The sequence below is a fragment of the Acanthochromis polyacanthus genome, chromosome 3 (genome assembly GCF_021347895.1).
Source record: "Acanthochromis polyacanthus isolate Apoly-LR-REF ecotype Palm Island chromosome 3, KAUST_Apoly_ChrSc, whole genome shotgun sequence".
Lineage (NCBI taxonomy): Eukaryota > Metazoa > Chordata > Actinopteri > Pomacentridae > Acanthochromis > Acanthochromis polyacanthus.
In genome coordinates, this window is record NC_067115.1 from 37,212,924 (window position 1) to 37,235,516 (window position 22,593).

A 22,593-nucleotide genomic window follows, 5' to 3' on the forward strand; every position below is an offset into this window, starting at 1 on the left:
CGTCTGTGCTTGTTTCCCGCCATTAAATGTAGCCGTTAATCTAACCTCTGCCAAAATGAATAAAAAACTAACATCTCTGGAGAGCTTCTTTGAAAAGAGGGAAAAGCTGAGACAAAAGAAAAAGTAAATGCATATTTTGCAAAAAAAAAAAAAAATTTTTGTTTAGGACACTTTTTTAAATAATAATCAATTAAAAAAAATAGAAACATCATTATTTGTTACGTACACAATGACCAGTCCATAGAAAATTGCCTTGCTTGAAACCAATCCGTAGTGCATAAAAGCTTGGAGGCCACCGTGATGTACTACAGGTGAAGAGTCCTTTCACTGACAAGACACAGTCACTTAAAATAACACAGATTTCTCCTCTTGAGTCTGACAGCAGCGATGTCCTAATGATATACAGTGCAGAACATAACGCTGAAGCTCTGACCCAGTTGTCGAGATGCCAGAGGATTTGTGATTTAGCTGTTATCCAATAATCTTCCACATGCGGCATTCACATTAACATACAATCAGACTATCTGATGAGATTATCACCCACACAACCAGATTATGTGCCTCTGAGCAGATTATTATCCCGACAGTCTCAGTATGAACTAATCACATCCACACACTTGTGTTTTTCTGACAGTTTGTGGATGCACGGGGAGTCTGTGAGACAGTGTGTGTGTCTGGTGTACAATACAATCTTCACAATAAGAGCCTTTGTGAGTGACCAGTCGCCTGTGGAAAGCTCGGATGGGGATCAGTGACTTGAGTGTGCGTGTATGTGTTGAAGGATGTTAGTCTTATTACATGGCTGGCTGCACATGAGACAGAAACAGCCGTGAACACCAGGGTCACTGCCAAGGGTGCAGAACAGAGGTTGTATGTTTCTATAATGTCAGTATAGGCGCATGTGACTATATACTGGAGTTCGGTGTCATATGGTGTGGAAGTATCTGGGAAAGAAGCTACATGTATGGAAATGTAGTCTCAGGTTCTGCAGAAAGGCAGGTTTGTTTGTCTGTTTTATTGTGGGAAGTGAGGCTGTGTGATGTGGCATTGTGCCTCTATGTTTTCAGCGCTTTTCCTATCTAATGTGGCACTATCTTTGATTCCTGTGGGCCGTCTGATCCAAAGCAGACCACAGAAACACAGACACACACTTTCACACAAGAATCTCCCATAGATTTCGACCATCCTTCCCATCCTTCTGTCTTCCCTTCTGTCCCTCACTAGGCTACCAGATCTCCTACCGCCTTGACAGCAGGGACCCTCAGCGCTGGACCACAGTGGAGGTGGGCTCCAACGCTCGCCAGTTCACCGTCACAGGACTTGCCGCTGAGCAGACCTACGTGTTCCGACTGACTGCTCGCACCGCCGTGGGCTGGGGCGAAGAGCAGCAAGCTCTGGTTGTTACTACTGAACGCAGAGGTACAGGACAGACACGTTAGTGATCTTCTGAATCTCATTTGTCTGTGTATTTTTAGCCACTGCTGTTTAACATACTAGGAACCCAACGTGCATGACCGCTCAAGCTGCACCACAAACACGAGGTCCTAAAAGTAATTTGTGTCCGTCTTCGGTCATTGACTATACCCACAAAATCTCATCCCTAAAAGGTTGCATTTTTTTGAAGTTTTGCTATGAAAATAATACCCGCCCAGGGCTCCAGTCTAACTTTTTCACTGGTAGCACGTCGTCACAGACAAACCAAAACAGTTGTTGAACATCTGCTTATCAATGGACACTACAATTTACCGGTGTAAGCGCCCCATATTGCAGGCTGCAATAGTTGCTGCTTGGTACTGCGGTGCTCAGACAGATCTGTGAATGAAAAGTATTTTGAAAAAAATGAAACTAGGGTGCTCTAGTGTCAGATTTCTCCACAATGAAACCAAGCAATTTTTATTCTTTTCTATGAGCAGAAAAAACAGTGCATGAGGCTGCGCTTCGCATTTCACGAGAAGACTGCATTTCATGTGTAAATACCATAGTACACCAAAATTGCAATAGTCCAGCTTTCCACTACTGTGGTTAACACAATAGCTGCCAGTGGCAGTTAGAGTGACACCAATACAACTTAATGATCATCATACACTTGCAGAATAGGAACACTGGAAATTTTAAGTGGCACATTCTCAAAAAAAAGGTTGCAAGTGCACAAGTTCTGGAGCCCTGCCTTAGAACGGATTAGGTGCAACACCACATTGTTGCTTCTTCTGAAGATCTAAAAATCCCCTGCTTTCCCTCCATGCACCAGCTCACCTACAACTCTGTTCAAATTTGTGAATATTCAAAAAATTATCTGTGCTAACTAAAAGTAAAACAGCTTGATTTTTGAGTGTACTGTTAATTTTAATGCTTAAAGGAAATGGAGGTGCTGCTACAGTTGTAATATAGCACCTTTCTACCTTAGTGGTACTCAAAGAGCTTTACAGTGTTTCTCACTCATTCATTCACGCACCAATGGCGACAGAGCTTCCATCCCAGCTGCCTACCTGCCATTGGGAGCAAGTTTGGGTTCCGTGTCTTGCTCAAGGACACTTTAGTATCGAACCGACAACCTTGCAATCTGCAATTGGCACTCAAGCTGCACTACAAACATGACTAAGCCCACAAAACTCATCTCTGAGAAGTTACATTTTTAGAAGTTTCGCTCTGAAAATAACTCTCTCCAACCCTAAAATGAATTAGATGCAACACCACATCATTACTTCTTCTGAAATCTAAAAGTCTGTTGCTTTTCCCCATGCACCAGCTCACCTACAACTCTAGTCAAACACTAAATGTCTACACAAATGTAAGTTGTAATATTGGAGAAATTCAGCTGCACGTGTTCAAACTGGAAGTTAATTCTGAAGAAGAATAATGAAACAGGAAGTACTGCTCTGCCAGTTGACAGGATCAGATCCTTAAGTTTGTTATTTATGCAACACCAGAAGTCTGAACCCACATTCGTTGTCAGTAGCAGCAAGCTGGAAATACTCAGTTGACTGCGTATGTCACTTATATTTTATGTCTTCCAGCATATAACTTTGATTTTCACCAAATGGGGTCTTTCAGTGAACAATTTATAGAGTGTAGATTTGAAAATTGCCTCCACCACGGATGTTTCTCAGATATAGTTCACTGCATTAAAGTCGAACCGACGGACCTTTTTAATGCTAAACGCCCCAAGTTGTTAAAGCAGCAACAGGTGTCATCAATAACACGAATAAAGATAGTTGCGTCATCTCCATGACAACTGACCAGACAAACAAAGAGCTGCATTTTGTGAAATCCTAAAGAGCAACAAAAAAAGTCTCCGCATTTTCTGACCCTCGGTGGTTCAGCACATCTGGACACACCCAGGAGAAATGTTGAACATCAGTCAGACCTGAGCAGTTCATCCAGAGAACTGAGGCGGTGGTTTTGAGGTATTCTATAATGATGGCTGCATTCCACACGCCAGGATGTACAGGCTCACTAGTAGGACAGTCACCATGTAGTAACGTCTGTGCTTTACTTGCTATGTCGAGTCAAAATTTGGAAACAACCTCCAAAGACATGTTGCTTACTTTCTGTGCTCATATCTTACGCTTTAAAGATTTAAAATGTGAGTTTTTTTATGTGTAGATTAAAGCCTTTTCATCACCTGAAGCTCAGAGAAAAATAATGTGAATAGAATGATCTAATTCCAATGCAGTGCTGGGAGAGCCGGTATAACAGTCATTTTCATTTGGTTTCCATATAATATTCTCCGCATTGCTGTATAATTGAACACAAATAAAGAGCGGAATGTTTGACCAATGATCAGTAAAATTAACTTTTGTATGCTGCCCCACTGTACACGTATCCCATCCCAGCAGAGCAATAACGTGTAATGCACTTCACTCTGAATTACAGTATTGTATAAGGAAATAAAATGTGCTTGAACTTCTATGAAGCTTTAGGATGGAGTGACCTAATTAATATTATGAATATAAACAGAATGTTTAGCTTTTAAAAGGTCTATTATAATAGACACCATAATGATTCTGTAATTATTTTCTCTGTTCTTTTTGTGTTCAATTATAAATACATAAATTGACAGTTTTCTTACAATAATCTGGGACAGGTAGGTGATTATTTGGCTTTCTTACAAAATGCGTGTTTTACATCACATGAAGTCCTCGCATATAGCAAGTCAAGGAAAGAAACGCAAGCAGATTTGACATTGTCGGCACTTCGACAAGTGGTTTGTGGCTGACCATGCAGAAGCCGTTGTTACTGGGCACAAATTATTAGCACAAGATTAAAAGTATGACCTTTTCAGCATGTGGGATATTATATATACAGAAGGTGATGAAATGACATTTAGAAAGTCCTGGCAGTAAATGTAGATATTGAAGTTGCCAGGTGTGCGCTCTCCTGCAGAGGTATAATGAGAGTCAAGAGTTGAAATGATGACCTACATGTTTGTAACAGTAGTCAATTAAAACGGGGATAGGGTTCAGCCAAGTTTGCTAAAGTAAGTCTCATGAAATATTATTAAACCAGATCAGTTTGGTTTGTGTATCACTTCAGCCAAACCAACCCAAGTGAGTGAGATGGGATTATTTGCTTTTCTCACCAACTGTCTACGTTCTCATAGCACCACGATGTGCTGTGGGCGGCTCCAACATGTACAGTTAGTAGGTGAGAATTAAAATGAGGTTTTTTTTTCCAAAGGAGAGAGAGAACAGAACATAAAGTCAGATCTGAACGCCATGATCTGAGAAAGTAAGATCAGTAGTTGCATCGGCACTCTGCATAGCCTAGCCGCGCTAGACAACCTACGGCAACGAATTTAATTCTCTGCCAGGGTGGGTCTAGTTACCCTCCATAAGGCTCGAGGCTGGATGCTCCTAAAACTGGCCGGATGAATCACCATGAAGTGTAGAGTCAGAAGGCGGGCGTAACGAAGTGACGACAGAGGTGCGACGATTCTGACAGAAACAACCGGCGCACAATAAACAGTTATCTTTCGACTCGGCTTTGGCCACAGCCCTTAAAGATTTGAAGCTAAAATTCAACTTGAAAGATAAACAAAGGACGGCACTAAAGTGTTTCATTGAGAAGAAAGACGTATTTGGACTTATGCCGACGGGATATGGCAAATCCTTAATATACCAGTTGGCTCCGCGGCTCCGCTGGTTGGGAAGCTAATGGGACTTAGCCACAATCTGCCGGTGCTCTAGGAACTACATCAGCCTATTCGTTGCGTTGATTGGTTGTATACCTACCCAGTTGCTGCAGAGGGATTTGATAGACAACCTTTTAGCCCGCCTCTCTCCCTGTCGAGCGGTCCTAGACCCTTGTGCCTTCAGAACATGGGGTCTAGCACGGCTAGGCTACACTCTGCAATTATGGCAACTGTGTCCTTTAGAAAAAATGCTGCTAATTTCCCTTTCACTTTTTCTCTCATTTTACTACAAACAGCAAGAGTTTTAAAACACACCTGGAGTCAGACACTGAGCATGTGGTGAGATGTATGAGCTGCATCAGTGACTCGAACTCTCCTGCTGTTTTGCCTCTTAAAAACCTGAAACAGATGAAATATATCCTCCAACAAAAATCTGGCCACTGACGGCCAGAGAGGAAGAACAGCTTTTTACCGTGATGTGACTCTTAAAGAGGTGAAGCGAGCGAATGCCGCAGCTCTTCTTTCCTGCTATTCAGAAACAAATGTAAAGTGAAGTTTTGATCCTTCTCAGATTCAGAGGTTCTGATGCTTTTATCTCATCCTGTCTCGACTCGTACCTCTCCAACATTCTGCTCCGGTCCATCACATTCATTCAGAATGCAGCTGGCAGAGGATTCAGTACATCTCAGTATGTTTTAAGTGATCGCGATCAGGAGGATGAGTAAACGGTACACTACAGGCTAGACATTTGGAAATTTCTGTTCACAATGCCTTTCTTAAAAACCAATATAAATTCTGTCAATTTTAAGATGTATTTACTGCATGATCAGACTTTGCTTTCATTGATTTGCACCATTTTGCTCATTTTACCTTTAGGCATACATTGAAGTTACTAGACAGTTGCTGAATAAATGTTGATAAAAGCAATGAAGGGCTCAGCTTTAGAGTTGAGAAGATTTACAAGAGTCACGACTTCAGTGCAAAAATTAAAAACCAAAAAAACAAATCACAGTTTGCATTGTTCACTTTACCTCTTTGGCTTTTGAGAATTTGCATACAAAAATCCCATTACATCTCAGCTGTGTTCACATCTCTTTAACTACCACAGAAATCACTAGAAAGAAACAGCTGAGTGAAGAAACAAGAGTATAGATACAAATACTTGATCATTATAGTAAAAAAATGATACTGTTGAGTGACTCTTTATATAACAAGAAAAGCACTCAGATAGCAGTACTCCACCAAGGCTGCTCAGTCGAATCATTTCCAATGGCTGAAATCTTGAAAAACTTTGCACCAGAAATCACAGCACATTTCTGAACAATAGAATGTGGCCATTTAATACAGATATACCCACAAACAAAATGACCTTGTGCTGAGTACAGGCGTGAGTTACGCATGTATACATTGTGTACGGATACTGAATCCTACAACCTATGCAGTGGGCGGCAGGAACTGATGGGACCCGGAAACACCCTCACCATTTAATCAAGTGTTCCTTGTATGATTTCTGATGGGTAAGTCCCAGTAAGTCTGCAACAGTGCATTTGACAATCATGTGATCGTCAGCAGGCAGCTGACGTAGTGTTCACTTGTTGCCATAGTTACAGTGACACCGTGCCGCTATGTCACAATGATACAGAAATCTTTAACAAATCTGTGGATCCAGACTGTAAGCCACTTCACTGCCAAAATTGAATCACTTGGTCCTTGTGTCATTTCTGACCTTTGCTGAAAATTTCATCCAAATCCGCTCGTCCGTTTTTGAATAATGTTGCTAACAGACAGGCAAAAGTATGCCGATCGTCATAAAACTGCGCCGTTCCTTAGCAGAGTAAGAATCCTGTTTTTTGGGGTTTTTTTGCAGTGTGCACCAATGAAACTATGATTTTTTTGTACAAATTTGATCTTGATTCCAGACTTTTGGCCTGTAGTGTACATGTGAGGTACAGCTGTGTGTTTACACGTAGGTTTGGTAATGGAGGTGTCTTTTTAAGTGGTGCTTCATGAAAGATTTTTGATTCAAGTATCGCAAGAGAAGTTATCAAAAGGAACAGGTAGCTCATGCAGCTACAGTTTATCTCATAGACAGTAATGTAAGACAAGAGCAGGAGAGTTGTTGTAGGATGTATTTGTAAGAGTTTTCTGAATATCTCAAAGAGCAAATAACTCTGTGAACTGGGGATCTTCTAGCTACAAGGCGAAAGTGCTAACCACTGTGCAGCCCTGATTCTTATCCCTCTGAACCTAAAGCAGCTTCCGTACGTTTTTTTTATTTTCTCCTGTCACACTTTTTTACTGTGGGCTAATTTTTCAGTGCAATAGAAAGACCTGCACATCTGTGGAGACAGTGCAAAACAAAAAACGGTTTTGTTTTGTTTTGGGGTTTTTTGGGTTTTTTTTGCAACATCTGGTTCACGTCAGTAGTTAATTATTGCAAATTCTAACTGAGCCCGTCAGAATGAAGAGATTTATGTTTCCAGGGAAACATAAAATTTGAAGCTTAGATTTGGCCGTCCCTTGCTGACTATTTGTGCCTTGTCAACTTTTGAGTCTAATCGAACAAGGTTTGGATACACAGAAAACGTTTTTAATGATGACTGGTGTGCTGCTGCTTGTTATGAAGTTAAACTGTCAGGGTTAAAAGGATCATGTAAATATGCGCTCGCTGCTGAATGGTTTTCCCTCAAGGTAAAAGCCATAAAAGGCAATGTTGCAAGTCCATCGTGCAAACAGTACATCGATTCATCTTGTTTTTAATGCGTATTAACTGAAGGAAAGAAAACTGACATCTTATCACCTTAAAAAGTTCATATGGTGAATATGCTAGCATATAACAGTCATCTCATTACACATTCAATGCATACCTAGGAACATTAGCATTTATTTGAGGTTTGAGTTTCTGGCCAGCTGATGCATTTAAATCGTCAATCATTTTAAAATATATCCCAGAATTCATCACAAGAAAGATTTAAGTGGCAGATGGTGCTGAAGATTGACCACTCCTGAGTTAAAAAGAGCAAAGTGAAAAATCACTTCAAAAAATTAGGTTACAGTGGTTTTGATGTCTCTGTGGGCTAGCACATGAATAACTTTAGTAACACACAGACTTTGATATGCGGCAATCCCTGATCTCTCTCTCCAGCTAAAAAAGCGCGATATATAATATATTTCTGTGTGTGCATGTGTGAGTGTGTAATATATTCTGATGTAAAATATGAGAGTTTAATGAATTATTGTAAAAACTTGGAATCATGATGTCAGATACTCTGTTCGCAGCTACTGGCATGTGTAGTGCATTTTAATTGGATCAGATATCATAACATCCGCCGCATCATTATCAGGATTTCTCGAGAATAGAATTCAGTGGTTCTCTGTTCCACTTCAGTGGCATAATGGCCCATTCATACTGCGAGATAGTCAGAATAGCCTAATAGAGATTTCTTTCTGATGATGCTGAAGAGACCAAGTTTAACCCGACAAAAAGAAAATTGTCTTCTTGAGTGAGTGTGTGTGAGGCTGCATGTAACAGAGAGAAAACTCTTACTGTTGAGATTAATCTGTGCCAATGTTTGTCTCCAAAAGGGTAAAAACTTATAAAATAATGGACAAGATGGAATATTTAGCTTAATTTACACCATGTCCAGCAGCATCCAAGTGTATCTCTCCCCGCACCTCTCCTTTGTGTAACAGGAATATGTAAATACTGAAAAGGGCAGCACTTGTTCTTACAAGTACGAGTTTTTATCAGAACATGATCTTAACTGTGGGACAGAACAAAAGGAGAACAGACAGGGAGACACAGATGGTATCAGAAAAACAAAAGAGAACAGAGAATAGACTAAATTTTGAAGGCAGTGAAGAATAGGCATGCAAAGGAAGGAGACAAACACATTTGAGTCAAATTACTTGTGATAAGGATGAATGAAGGAAGCCTGTGTTATAATCAGTGTGTGTGTGTGTGTGTGTGTGTGTGTGTGTGTGTGTGTGTGTGTGTATGTTTGAGAAAATAAGTGCAGATTAATTAAACTTCAGACAGGATCGATACTGCTTTTATTTCGAGACCTAATCGATAACCTGATGCCCCTGAAATTAGACAGTTATGCCCCCGGCCTTGCGTTTTTGTTTGGGTGTTAACACGTGTGTACAGGCGTCTACTAATCACACAGCTACTGCGAACACAAAGATACTGGCTCCTAGAGCCATCTTTCATCTCATAATTGAATAGCAAAAACACAGCCCAATACGTGCACACACGGGCACTCTGCTGAGATATAGCTTCTTTGATGCTGCAGTGGTTAGATGTCTTGTTTCATTTAAGCCTGTGACTGCATCGCAGTTCCCACACTGATGCATATGTGGCATAAACGTAGTCTACCCAGGTCCCGTTTTACTATCCATCTGTTGTATATATTTCAGAATATCATCAAACTGTTTTTAATTTATCTTTTTGCTCTTTCTCTTAAATTCCCCTGTTTTCATCTTTGTCACATCATTTATTCAACTTTCTCTCTCTCTCGCTCTCATCTTTTTCCCTTGCCTCTTCCAACCTCTCTACTGCTTCCACAGAACGTCCCCAGCCACCCAGGAAGCTGTCGGTTCCTCAGGATGAGGTTGAAGCTCGCCGACTCCGCCTCCACTGGATGAATGGTGGCTCAGGCTCGTCCCTGCTGAGGTACTTCACCCTGCAGGTCAAGGAGCTGCCCGGCAGGGACTGGAGCACCCACACCGCTGACATCCCACACAATGTCACCTCATGGACCATTGACAGGTACGGTCACATGCACATACACTACTGTTCAAAGTTTGGGGTCACTTAGAAATGTCCTTATTTTAGAAAGAAAAGCAGTTTTTGTCAGTGAAGATGTCATTAAATTCATCAAAAATACAGTCTAGACATCGTTAATGTGGTAAATGACTATTCTATCTGGAAACAGCTGGTTTTTAATGGAATATTTACTTGGGATACAGAGGCCCATTTCCAGCAACCATCACTCTTGTGTTTTAATGGTACATTGTGTTAGCTAGTGGTGTTGAAAGGCTAACTGATGATTCGAAAACCCTTCGGCAATTATGTAGGCAAATGAAAAAAAGTGTGAATTTTCATGGAAAACGAAAAATTGCCTGTGTGATCCCAACCTTTTGAACGTTAGTGAATACGATATGGACGGTGTGGTAAAAACATCAAGCCTTAGATGTGTGTAGCGGCTGTTCATGTACACCGATCAGCCACAACATTAAAACCAACTGCCTCGGGTGCCCAGAAAGCTCAACTGATTGAGCAGGTGACCCATAAACACATCTCACGGCCCTTTGCTGCAGATCTTCCCCCCATTCTCCACCCTACTTTCCTGTGTGCCTCTTGACTAACCTTTTTTTGGCCAATCAAGCCAAAAAAAATAACTTAAAAACAAAAAACAAACTCTGTCTGCATTCATCATGAGTGTAAAACATAAACCTACAGGATCAAGAATTTCACTGTGCATATAATGAATATAGATCACATGAAAGTTTACCTTATCTTGGGTTAAATTACCAATCCCTTTTCACAAAATTCATTTTTTTCTTCTGAATGAATCCATGACTTCAACTGCAGATAAGGATGACAATTGCTTTAATTATGTTTTTCAAATATTTATGAACATTTTATTATTATTTTGGAATTTTTTTCAAATTTTTTAGATATTTTTAGAATATTTTCTGATATATCCTGCATATTTCCAAAAAAATCCCTTTATACATTAATATTTTTGGGACATTTTCATCATGTTTGTTGGATGTTTTAGTGTTTTTTTTATTTTATATTATTTTAGTTTCTCTCACCTTTTGTATTAGTGATTACATTAGTGATTAGATTTTAAAAAGGATCAAAATACAGTGTAAATAAATAAAATCAAGTAATATTGTCACGCCCCCTCCAGCTCCTGTGCTCTGGCTCGTTAAGCTAATGATGATGCTTTCCAGCACAGCCGGCGCAAATCTCCAATCAAGCGTAGCATAAAAGCCTGGCTCTCCTTAGCTTCCATTGCTGGTTCATTGCCTCAATCCTCAATGCACTCTGTACTCTGCACTCCGGACTCTACAAGCCGCATGCCATCACTACGCCCCCCCATCTCCGTCTCCCTCTGCTCCGCTCCCCCTGACTTCATCTCCCGTTCTCCGGACTTTTCAGTGAGTTCCCCTCCTTGGTTAGTTTGGTTTTATGTTTAGTTTTTACCTCAGTCTTCGAGTCCGCCTTTAGTTCAGTTCAGTTAGTTTTTCATTCTGTTATTTCCCCTTGCTTCCCTGATTAAGAGTTTTCTGTTATAAATATATATTTTTATTTATTAAATCATCATTAATTCACCCGCCTGTCTGTGCCTGCTGCTTGGGTTCGCTCACCGGTTTCATGACAGAATGAACCAGCTAAACCAGAACCCAGCAGGCACCCCGGAGCACCTAGTTTTTCCCCTGTTCCCCGTCGGCAACCCTGACATTTTTTATCAGTCAGACGACACGTTTGACTACAGCGAGGTCCTCTACTCTCTTCGAAGTGTGTGGAGGAATGCCACCGAGCACGCAGTCAGGGACGCAGCAGTGTTGGAGGGACGCAGAAGGGCGGCAGAGAAGCCGCATTACATTCCACACATTCCCGGTAGCCTTGTGGAGTTCCTCAACGCCCCCCTGACCAACCTGCCCGGTCCTCCGAGACACTCACCTCTCAGCCAAACTGAGCCAGTTTCCCCGCTAGCCATGGAACCACCAACCGGAAAGCCTGGTCGCCGTAGACACGGCTCTAAAAGACACCGAAGCACCCCTACTCCTGCCCCGGAGGAGCCCTGTGCCACCTCACCTGCGGTGCTGGAGGGGCCCCGTGCCACCTCGCCTGCAGTGTTAGAGGGGCCTTGTTCTGCCTCAGCTTCCGAGCGTTCCGACGCCGCCCCTGTTTCCGAGCGGGTCGACACCGCCTCACTCCCTGCCGAGGAGAGGCCCCGTGCCGCCTCACTCCCTGCCGCGGAGAAGCCCCATGCCGCCTCACACCCTGCCAAGGGGAGGCCCTGTGCCGCTTTACTCCCAGCTAAGGAGAGGCCATGTGCCGCCTCACTCCCGGCTGAGGAGAGGTCCCGTGCCGCCTCCCTCTCTCCTGTACCTGTGGGGGCCATTTTCCCATCTCCTGTCCGTATGGGGACCATCGCTCTGTCATCTGGCCGTAGGGGGACCATCACTCTGTGTTCGGTCCGTCTGGGACCCATCGCCCTGTCTTCTGTTCCTGTGGGGCCCATCGCCCCGTCCCCTGTCCTTGTGGGGGCCGCTGCCCCGTCTCCGGTCCATGAGGGCCCTGCAGCATTGAGGCTTCCAGCCTCCCCTGCAGCCTTTAAAGAACTAGAAGCTTTCTCTGCAGTTTCGAAGGAGTTTAAGGCTATCCTTGCAGCTTTGAAGGAGCCTAAGACTCCCCCTGCAGTTTCAAAGGAGCCAAGAGCTCCCCCCGCGGTCTTAAAGGAGCGAAGAGCTCCCCCCGTGGCCTTAAAGAGGCGTTCCGCCTCTTCTGCAGCCTTGAAGAGGTTTCTTGCCTCTGCTGTAGCCTTGAAGAGGTTTCCCGCCTCTCCTGCAGTTTTGAAGAGGTTTCCCGCCTCTCCTGCAGCCCTGAAGAGGTATAAAGCCTTCTCGGCAGCTTTGAAGGAGCGTAACGCCTCCTCGGCAGCCTTGAGAAGGCCTAAGACCTCCCCCGAGTCCTTGAAGCAGGGACGTAGCCATATATGGGCCTGGGCGGGCCACTTTTTTGATTGGACCTGGACCTGGCCCGCCCGAAGAAAACTTGATTGAGTTTTCTAGCTATTTTTTTATTATTGGTATTTTTTATTCACTTGTTACCAATATGATCGTCATTGACAGTCCAACCAAAACGTATGAAAATATATTTTAAAAAAATCTTTATCCTCTGTCAACTGTTCGAACGGAACTAATGTTAGCAATGATTTTCCAGCAAACATTGTGATGTGCGTACTGCGTCCCGGCTGTTCACGGTGTTTGCACATCTATTCAAGACAAGTTAGCAGGTAGCAGATGGCTCAAAGTAAACTGAGCAAATTTGCATTCAAACGGTATAGAGAAAACAATAATTTTCTACTTCAAAATGATAATTCAGCTACTTCATCGACTCCCACTCCAGTAACTGATAGCGGCACGCTGCTCCACGCCGGCGCCTCCCCAGCCAGGCTGCCGTCATCACAGGTCCAGGGTCCTGTTCCTCCCCCTGGTCACCAGCATGAAGATGATTTGTCGCAAATAGACGAGCCATCTGCCCAGCCAAAACAACAGAAGTTCCCGTACACCGTGAAGAATAATGGTAAAGCACGGTGTTTCTCAGTTAAATGGTATGATGAATTTCCCTGGGTGGAATACAGCGTGTGCAGGGATGCACTTTTCTGTAAAATGTGTAGACATTTCCCCAGCGCAAGAGCTGAACGTGCGTTTACGCAGGACGGGTACACTGACTGGAAACACCTGCGCTAGTCTTTGGAGAGACATGAAAGAGGCGAGCAGCACTCGATTTTCTTATCCAAGTTTCAAGCCTACAGGGAAACCAAAACATTCTGGAAGGGGAAACGTCATTGATCAGATGGACCTGGATGCATGGGACAATGCTTTTGTCGAAAGGAACAGAGAGCATATCAAAGTCGTCTTTGATATTGTCATGCTATGTGCTAAACAGAATTTAAGTTTGCGAGGCAGAAGGGAAACGGAGGCGGATCCCAACAGAGGTAACTTTTTAGAAATCTTTAAATGGGTCTGCAAATATGACCCGGAGGTCAAAGCATGTTGAGAGCAGCTGCCAAAAAATGCAACCCTGATGAGCCCTGACATACAAAATGAGCTGCTTGAGTCAGCTGCCACCTTACTGCTGCATAAAATAAAGGATGAAATCAAGGAAGTGCCCTGTACATATTTTGCCATCATGGCAGACGAGTATAAAGATGTGTCCAAGCGTGAACTCGTTGCCGTCTGTGTGAGGTACATCCATGGCGGAAAAATAAAAGAGCTTGGCTTTGTGGACACCAGCAAGGATATGAGTGCGCTGGGGATTTCATCCAAAATATTAAAGATCATTGAACCACTGGGTCTTGACCCATCTTTGTGTGTTGGATTCAGCTTTGACGGGGCTTCAGTTATGTCAGGCCATAAAGGAGGCGTGCAGGTTATTTTAAAAGAAATATTTCCCTATGCTGTCTACGTGCACTGCAATTCACACCAATTAAATTTGGTTCTCAGTGCATTAACAAAAGCATCTGGACACATTAGTACATTCTTCGAAACAGTAAACAGTTTACACACATTCATGACAGGGTCAAGCAGACACACACGCTTTGTAGAAATAAAAAAAAAGATGCACCCAGGATGGCCCTGCCTTGAACTTGAGCGCTCTGTGGATATTCGGTGGAGCTCCAAAGCTGGATCAGTGGACAAAATACTGGCATTATTTGATGTAATACTTGAAGTACTGGCTGAGTGTGCAGAAAGCAGTGGCCAAACGAAAGTTGATGCTCAGTCCCTGCTCCAACAAATACAAACAAAGAAGTTCCTATTTTTGCTTGTCACATTTGGTAAATGTTTGAAACAAGTTCTGTGATGTGGGTCTCCCCCTCCCCTCACTGGGTCTGCTGCGGGGTTACTGGACTGACAGCCTGTGCTCTGGGAGGGGGAGAAGCTCACAGCAGCACCTGCTGCTTGTTGAAAACAGTAACTGCAGAATGAGCTGAGTTTTCCTATCAGTCTCCAAAACGGCAGAAAAAGTCGCTAGATTTGTCGCTAGTCGCTTTTGACAAAAAAAAGTCGCTAGGAGCTTTGAAAAGTCGCTAGATTTAGCGAGAAAGTCGCTAAGTTGGCAACACTCCTGAGGCACATCTGGAATGACATACTTGATAGGTAACGTCGGCTAATAGGATGTGTATATTGACCTCTTGCATTTATTAAAAGTTATGCATTATTTTGTTTGTGTTATATTTTTCAGCTCTTGCAGAACAATGTCATTGATTTATATAACCTATTGTGTCAACTGAATGGAGGGTAGAATGCCATAGACTAGGCTTATTGTTGTTTTCAGTAGCTGTGATTAAGGGCAGTCTTGTCCATGTTGTTTATCTAGGCCAGAATAACAAATTTATAGAACATTCTGGTACGTTAGCATAATGTAATAGCCAATAACAACATAATACTACTTCTTTCATTAGGCCAAGTAGGCTGTATTGGGACCATGGAAGAAGTGCCTAGAAAGTGAATTTCGTTCCACTCACGTGGATCTACATGACCTCTGCTTTATAAGATATATCTATTGCTAATTAGTACCCCAAAAAAATTTCTACTCACCGTTTCCAGTCATTTTTTAATAATTAGCGTTTTTGTGTCGGTCTTTTTTTACTGTGGCGTAGTGATATTTACACAGGCGGACTAGGATTTGCAGTGCGTGCAGCAGTTTTTGGTCACATGGACCAATAGGAGCAGAGTCCTGTTGCCGTGGTATCAGATAAACACACAACATGGCGTCCACTGTATCTAGCACAGATACCAGCGAAGATGACGAAAAGAAAAGAAAGACAAGGAAACCGCCTTCAAAAGTTACTTAAAAAAAGATCGAAATGATGCTATATGCATCTCACAGATGTCCAGGGTGAAGATGTGCAGGACTTTACACTGAAACGGTGGGAAACTTACAGAACCTGCGTTAGACAGTGGCCTTCTCTATATATTTTATTAAAGGCCGGTTGCAGAAGGCTGCTGAGCTGAGCATTATGAAAGCTGCAGCAGCTATCCTACCACAGTCACAAACCTTTGGCAAGAAGGAATCTCTGCGCTCCGTATGTAATCACTACAACATTTCAGTCGGGGATGCGGAGTTGGCGGTGTTCTACGACCAACTGAAGAGGAATGCCTTAAAAGAAAACTATCCTTCACTGATGGAGGTACTGGACATTTGTCCAGCAGACATTTTCCCAAACTTGAACAGAGCCCTTCAAGTCATCCTAACACTTCCTATAACGTCATGCAGTGTAGAAAGACTTTTCTCAACTGTGGGCCGCATCAAAAATTACCTTAGATCAAGATGGACACTAACCGTCTCAACCACTTGTCTTGATTTGAAAGAGAAATTGAAAGAGAAATTAGCGAGTCTTTGGATTATGATGAGATCATCACAATTTTCAACTGCAAACACAGGCGTTTGGGCCTTGTTTAAGTCCTTAGGAGAACAGAGCAGAAGAGCAGAGTAGAATACAACAGCAGAACATGTGTAGAGCAGAAGAGCAGAGTAGAATACAACAGCAGAACATGAGTAGATCAGAAGAGCAGAGTAGAAGACAACAGCAGAACATGAGTAGAGCAGAAGAGAACAGAATAGAATAGAGTAGAATACTAGGTCATTATAGCAGAGCAGAATAGAATAGAGTAGATTAGCGTATTAGGCCTTATAGCAGAGCAGAATAGAATAGAGTAGAAGAGAGCAGCAGGACATAAACAGAGCAGAACAGAACAGAGCAATGTAGAACATAAGAGCAGAGCACAACAGCTAAGGAGCCGAACTATTGAGGAAAAAATACCAGAAGAACAGAATAGGCCCAGCCCGGCCTCCAGAAGACCCAACCGACTCAGCTGCCGGTTCCCAGTCCGGCCGCCGGAGGACCTTTGTCGGCCTGGCTATCAATTCCCGGTTCAGCCCCGGCCTGTCCAGCCCCCGGGCCATCCTCCGGAGCGGTCCCTTCAGCCTGTCCGGCTCCAGCCCGTCCAGCCCCGGCCTTTCCTGTCCCCGGACCGTCCTCCGGAGCGGTCCCTTCAATTTCTTTGGCTCCAGCCTGTCCAGTCCCGGCCTGTCCAGTCCCCGGAGCGGCCCCTTCAGCCTGTCCAGCCCCTGGACCATCCTCCGATGTTTTCCCTCTCACCCGCCCGGTCCCAGCCCGCCCGTCCCTCGGGCCGCCTCCCGGAGCAGTATCCCCCTGCCGGTCCCAAAGACGCCCGCCGGCACCCCAACCGGTCCAGTGTGCACCAGGAGGCGCACCTTGTGGGGGGGGGGTACTGTCACGCCCCCTCCAGCTCCTGTGCTCTGGCTCGTTAAGCTAATGACTGGCGCAAATCTCCAATCAAGCGCAACATAAAAGCCTGGCTCTCCTCAGCTTCCATTGCTGGTTCATTGCCTCAATCCTCCATGCACTCTGTACTCTGCACTCCGGGGTCTACAAGCTGCATGCCATCACTACGCCCCCCATCTCTGGCTCCCTCTGCTCCACTCCCCTCTGACTCGTCTCCCGTTCTCCGGACTTTTCAGTGAGTTCCCCTCCTTGGCTAGTTTGGTTTTATGTTTAATTTTTACCTCAGCCTTCGAGTCCGCCCTTAGTTCAGTTCAGTTAGTTTTTCCATTCTGTTATTTCCCCTTGCTTCCCTGATTAAGAGTTTTCTGTTATAAATATATATGTTTATTTATTAAATCATCATTAATTCACCCGCCTGTCTGTGCCTGCTGCTTGGGTTCGCTCACCGGTTTCGTGACAAATATAATATTTGCAAGTGAAACACTTCTTGTCATCTAGGTCAAAAGAAATTATGTGTATACCTGAATTATCACGAATTAAACAAATGTGAAAACAGGGAGAAAAAGGCCTGCTGTCTAAATATTATAACCTGATTATGACAAATTCCAAGGACTCTTTAATCGACACATGAACGCATGGAGAAATGACATACAAGAAGACATAGATGAAACAGACTGGAACGAGGCCTGTCTGAAGGCCCCAAAAACAAACCATTAATACGCGACTTAACCCTCCTGTCGTCCTGCGGGTCAAATTGACCCATTTTAAAGTTTTAAAAATATATATATTTTCACAGTGAAAACTTCCACATTTTCAAAATTTTTTAGGAAATTTTTGAACATTTTTTAGTGGGAAAAAAAACATTCAAAAAAAGGTTTAAGAACATTCAGAAAAAAAAATCAACCAAAGTCCAGTGAATTTTGCTGTAAAATTTGGGGATTTTTTATTTTAAAAAAGTAAAACTTTTGAGGGAAACTTTTCAGGAATTTTCTTCCTGAAGATTTTGCAAATTTTTATAAATTTGGGGACATTTTTTCTGAATCTTTGGACTTTTTTCAGACAAGGCAGCAATATTTTTTGGTAAGGACAACACGAGAGTTAAGTTACTACAATATAAATGGTTAACAAGAGTTTATATAACCCCAAAAAACTCCATCATATGTCAGATCATATTCCTGATACGTGTGCTAAATGCCAAGGTAATAAAGGAACCCTTTTTCACTGTTTATGGAAATGTTCAAAGATAAAAAGATTTTGGAATCAGGTTATCAATTGTATGTCTGAGGTATTTAACGTCAATATTCCTTTTTGTGCCAAACTTTGTATACTGGGAATATACCCCAAAGATTTTGCATATTCTAAGAAACAAACTAAAGTGTTGGACTTTGGACTCTTGCATGCCAAGAAGAGCCATTGCCTTGAACTGGAAGAGCATGGAGGCTCCTTCTATAAAATAACGGATAAAAGAACTATCAGAATGCATTGGATTGGAAAGACCGACCTACATTACCAAAGGAAAACTGGAGGAATTTGTACAACTATGGGAACCGTATATGAACGTTATAGTAACTGAAAAATAGGAACATGACATTCAAACTATCACGTTTTTATTTTCTGTAATTATTACCGTCAAGAACATGTTACTTGGTTTTGCATGTGTACATATGTGTGTATAGGTATACGTCTGTGCAGGTCTATCAGGTGTGAATGGGTGTGTGTATGAGTATTTGTGTTTTGATCTATGTTCTTTATGAATAGTATTATTATTTGTGTGGTTTTGTTATAAAAGTTGAAAACCAATAAAAATATTGGGGAGAAAATAATCAAGTAAAATAAATAAAATCTATAAAAATTCCACCTCTGGACACTGGCAGTAGTGCAATATAGTGACAGCTTATTGAGGTGATAGTACTGCAGTTCTGTAAGTCCCCATTAGTCAGTTAGAACTGAAGAAGCTTCTGGATGAAGGTGAAACGTCTTCAAAAACCTACAAGAGAAGTCCAGTTGATTTTTACTGAAGCTCCTGCTACCACCTGCCTAATATTGTACAATTTCTCTTCACACCAAAAAAATAGTTCCACCCGGACACTGTGGACCTAGAGTGTTTGGCACCGGGTCACTGACATTGGACCGTTTGTATCTGAAAAGTTTTGAGGCCGGATCGATTTACACTTGAACTTGTTTTATGGCTCTTATCCAGATTGTTTTCTCCTGACTAGATCCTTGCTTGTGCTGTATCTACTGTAGCAAATTTGTGGAAAAATTAGCCTCATATGGCTGCACCAGACAATGTAGATGAAAGTGTAGGCTGCAACACACCTAATGGTAGAAACTACACTTTATGATTGAAATTGTATTTGTTAATTTAGGGGCATCACCTCAGGTTGTCTGAGAAAATTGTCAATCTAGACTGTTTCAAAGAGACTGATGAAAAAGAAATTGATCAGTCTCATTCTGAAAGTCGTGAACTCTGATTTCATTGATCTCCAGTTCCCAAAACAAAGAATACAGGGTAGAACCGATGACAGTTATATCCAAACATTTATTAACTAATACTACGAACAAACAATAAGCAACAACAGACAGCGAATAAATGAATGAATAAATGCAGATTAACTAATGAACTGTGATCGTCAAAGGAAGCAGTTGGTAGGAAAGTGATTAATTTAGAATTACTTTGACATCGGAAAACCAGATGTAATTTGTAAATTCACCTGTTTAGCAGAAGTAAAGTGATACTTGCAGAGCCTTTGTTTTAGTGAGAGGGAGGCCGCTGCAGGATGTGAAGCTGTGATAATCTACAGGATGAGTTGGTTCAGGAACACAGAGAAATGGAGAAACTTTTGCAGGTTTGCATTGCAGAAGTGTGCCTAAGTAAAAACACTAAGAGTCAAAGCTCATAGTTATCAAGACAATATCTGCACTGTTGTAGTTCTTAAGCCCAGTTTCATTCCTCAAAGAGCCCATTTTTCTGAGATCCCATTTTTGTAAGTGCCCCATGTTCTACAAGCCACTTCTTACAAGCCCAAGGTGAGTTTTTTTTTAAAAAAATAAAAAAAATAAAAAAGCTTGTCTTCCGTTCTAGTGACTTTCCTCTTTATAAAAAGCTTTAGAGCCAAAATTTAAATCAGCATCTAATCAATCATGGATGTGTTTCTCCCAAGAGGTGGTGTTGAGCTTCACTGTCCAGGAGAGGTCAGAGGTCAAATACCTTCAGAACTTACACTCAGTTCATTTCTGAAATGTACAAATCCAGTTGTTCTCAGATAATAAGTGTGAACATAAGAATAAACTAACAGATTGTGGACTTTATGATACATGAGAATAAATTTATAGCACAGCTAAAACAGAAGCAGATACATTCAATAATAAGAAAAATAATAAGATAAGATAGACTTTATTGATCTCACAAAGGAGAAATTTACCGTTACAGAGCTCTTAGGAACAAACAGAGGGATGCAAAAAGTCACGAAAGGTGCAAGTACAAGATAACTCTTATATACATTGTTATAAGATAGAAAACTTTTCTTATATACATTGTTATAAAATAAGATATTGATATATATACGGGTCATTCCTACTATTCGGTGCCATTTCGGCCTTGTTTAATCTATTAAAAAAATGTTAAAATTTCCAATTTTTTCGTCTTTTATCTGAAGGATTACTAAAATTATTTTAAAAAAATACTTCCAACAAATAAATAAAAATAAATAAACAAATAAATAAAAATATCATTAACTAATCATATGAAAAACACCAAAAACATCATTAGCATCAGCTTTACATACAAATTCACTGAACAATATAATTCATTAACAATTAGAAATTCATTCAATAATTTAAAATAGGAAATTCATTCAATAACTAAAAATAAAAATAAAATAATCAATTTATAACCAAAAATAATAATAGAAGACAACATATGCTGAAGAAAGAGGTTTATCCACCTCTGTTATGTCCACCCTGTTACAGTGTGTCCACCCTGTTACTCTACAAAATGGTAACAGGGTGGACGGTAACAGGTGCAGGACTTAAAGTTTTCCGGCATGTAACTTGATCTTGTGCCTGTGCTTCGATATTTTGTCTCTACGAGAGTTTGTACAATAATAATAACAATAAAAAAAAAAAAAAAAAAAGTTTTCCGGCGCCGCGCCGGATTTCCGGCGCATGGAAGTGTACCATTTAAAAAATTTCATCCATCTCCGTCCCGAAGGCTCCAAGCATGTGCGTCATTGTGCATTCGGTTGCTCCGCTTTAATCAATCAGACTCCAAACCCTACATTAAAAAATATACACCTTCTGTCCAAACATGCGACTTTCTGATAGAACTTTTATCCAATTACAGTTTTCTAACTGCGAGTGCGCATCGACTGCTGGGCGCACGATATGCTGCGCCCTCTTGGTTCGGCATCGTCAGCGCTGCTGAGCCACTGATAAGAAATAACAGTATCCCACAAACAAAATCCAAATTTGCAATATTTGTTGGTGTTTTTTGTAATTATATTTAAAGGGAATTACTGGAAACACATTGATACATATTGCATATTATTTATTTTATTTCTGCTTGGACTGTATACCCATTCCACGTGTCCCAGCCCTGTGGCTGCCTGGTCTCTCCAGAGCGCACGGAGCTCCAATCTGTGAGTGGTGCAGTGAAGAACCGAGCAGCTGATCACTGGTCAGTAGCGTTGGAGCTTGTGTTTAGCCCAAAGACGCAGATACTAAAGTTTGCTCAGACTGTGTGTGACAGAGGAGAGAGGATGTGTCTCTGCTGGTTAACAAAGAGAACAGCCGCTGCCGCGATCCCTGAGCCGCGGTGTGTTGACTCGCCCCATTGGCGTAAGTGCGTGCCGTGGAGAACTGCAGGAATACACATAGACATATATAAAGAGTAGATGCCGCTCGGGGTGCTGCGCAGCGAGAAATATTTTGTTGTTTATATATGTATATATAGTGTAATCATATATTGTCTCTTCAAATTATTAAAATAATTGGCTTTACTGCCACTATCTGCTTCTCTAGCATATATTAGTGTGTGTGTGTTTACAGTGTTTGCAAAATACCTGTCTACAGTCGAGCTTAATATCAGAATATTCTATTACCTATTATTATTATTATTATCGATTATTCCCGCTATGAATATTAAAATACGCTGAACCATTCGTCCTGTATCATAGCTACATGTATGACGTTTGCAGCAAAAAAAATAAAAATAAAAAACGCGTGAAAATCAGTTTAATATTCAGAGTTAAGATGGATTAAATGCGCTGTCAAACAGCGCTGAGTGGAGCGGCTGACCGGACCAAGATGGCGGCCCCACCGCTCGTCTTGGCCCCAATAGGAAGGGTTGATGCGGCGTCTACTCTTTATTATGTCTATGGGAATACACGCCTCAGTGGCGATGCG

The 22,593-nt window shown here is 41.9% G+C and overlaps 1 protein-coding gene across 1 annotated transcript in view; it reads left to right on the top strand.

The window, feature by feature from the left end:
• Positions 1–22,593, top strand: part of LOC110965100 (protein sidekick-1-like) — a 425,539-nt gene that overhangs the window by 368,074 nt on the left and 34,872 nt on the right. The window contains 2 exon segments of the mRNA XM_051945333.1: positions 1,225–1,419; positions 9,701–9,902. Coding sequence (XP_051801293.1) covers positions 1,225–1,419; positions 9,701–9,902 — 397 coding nt within the window.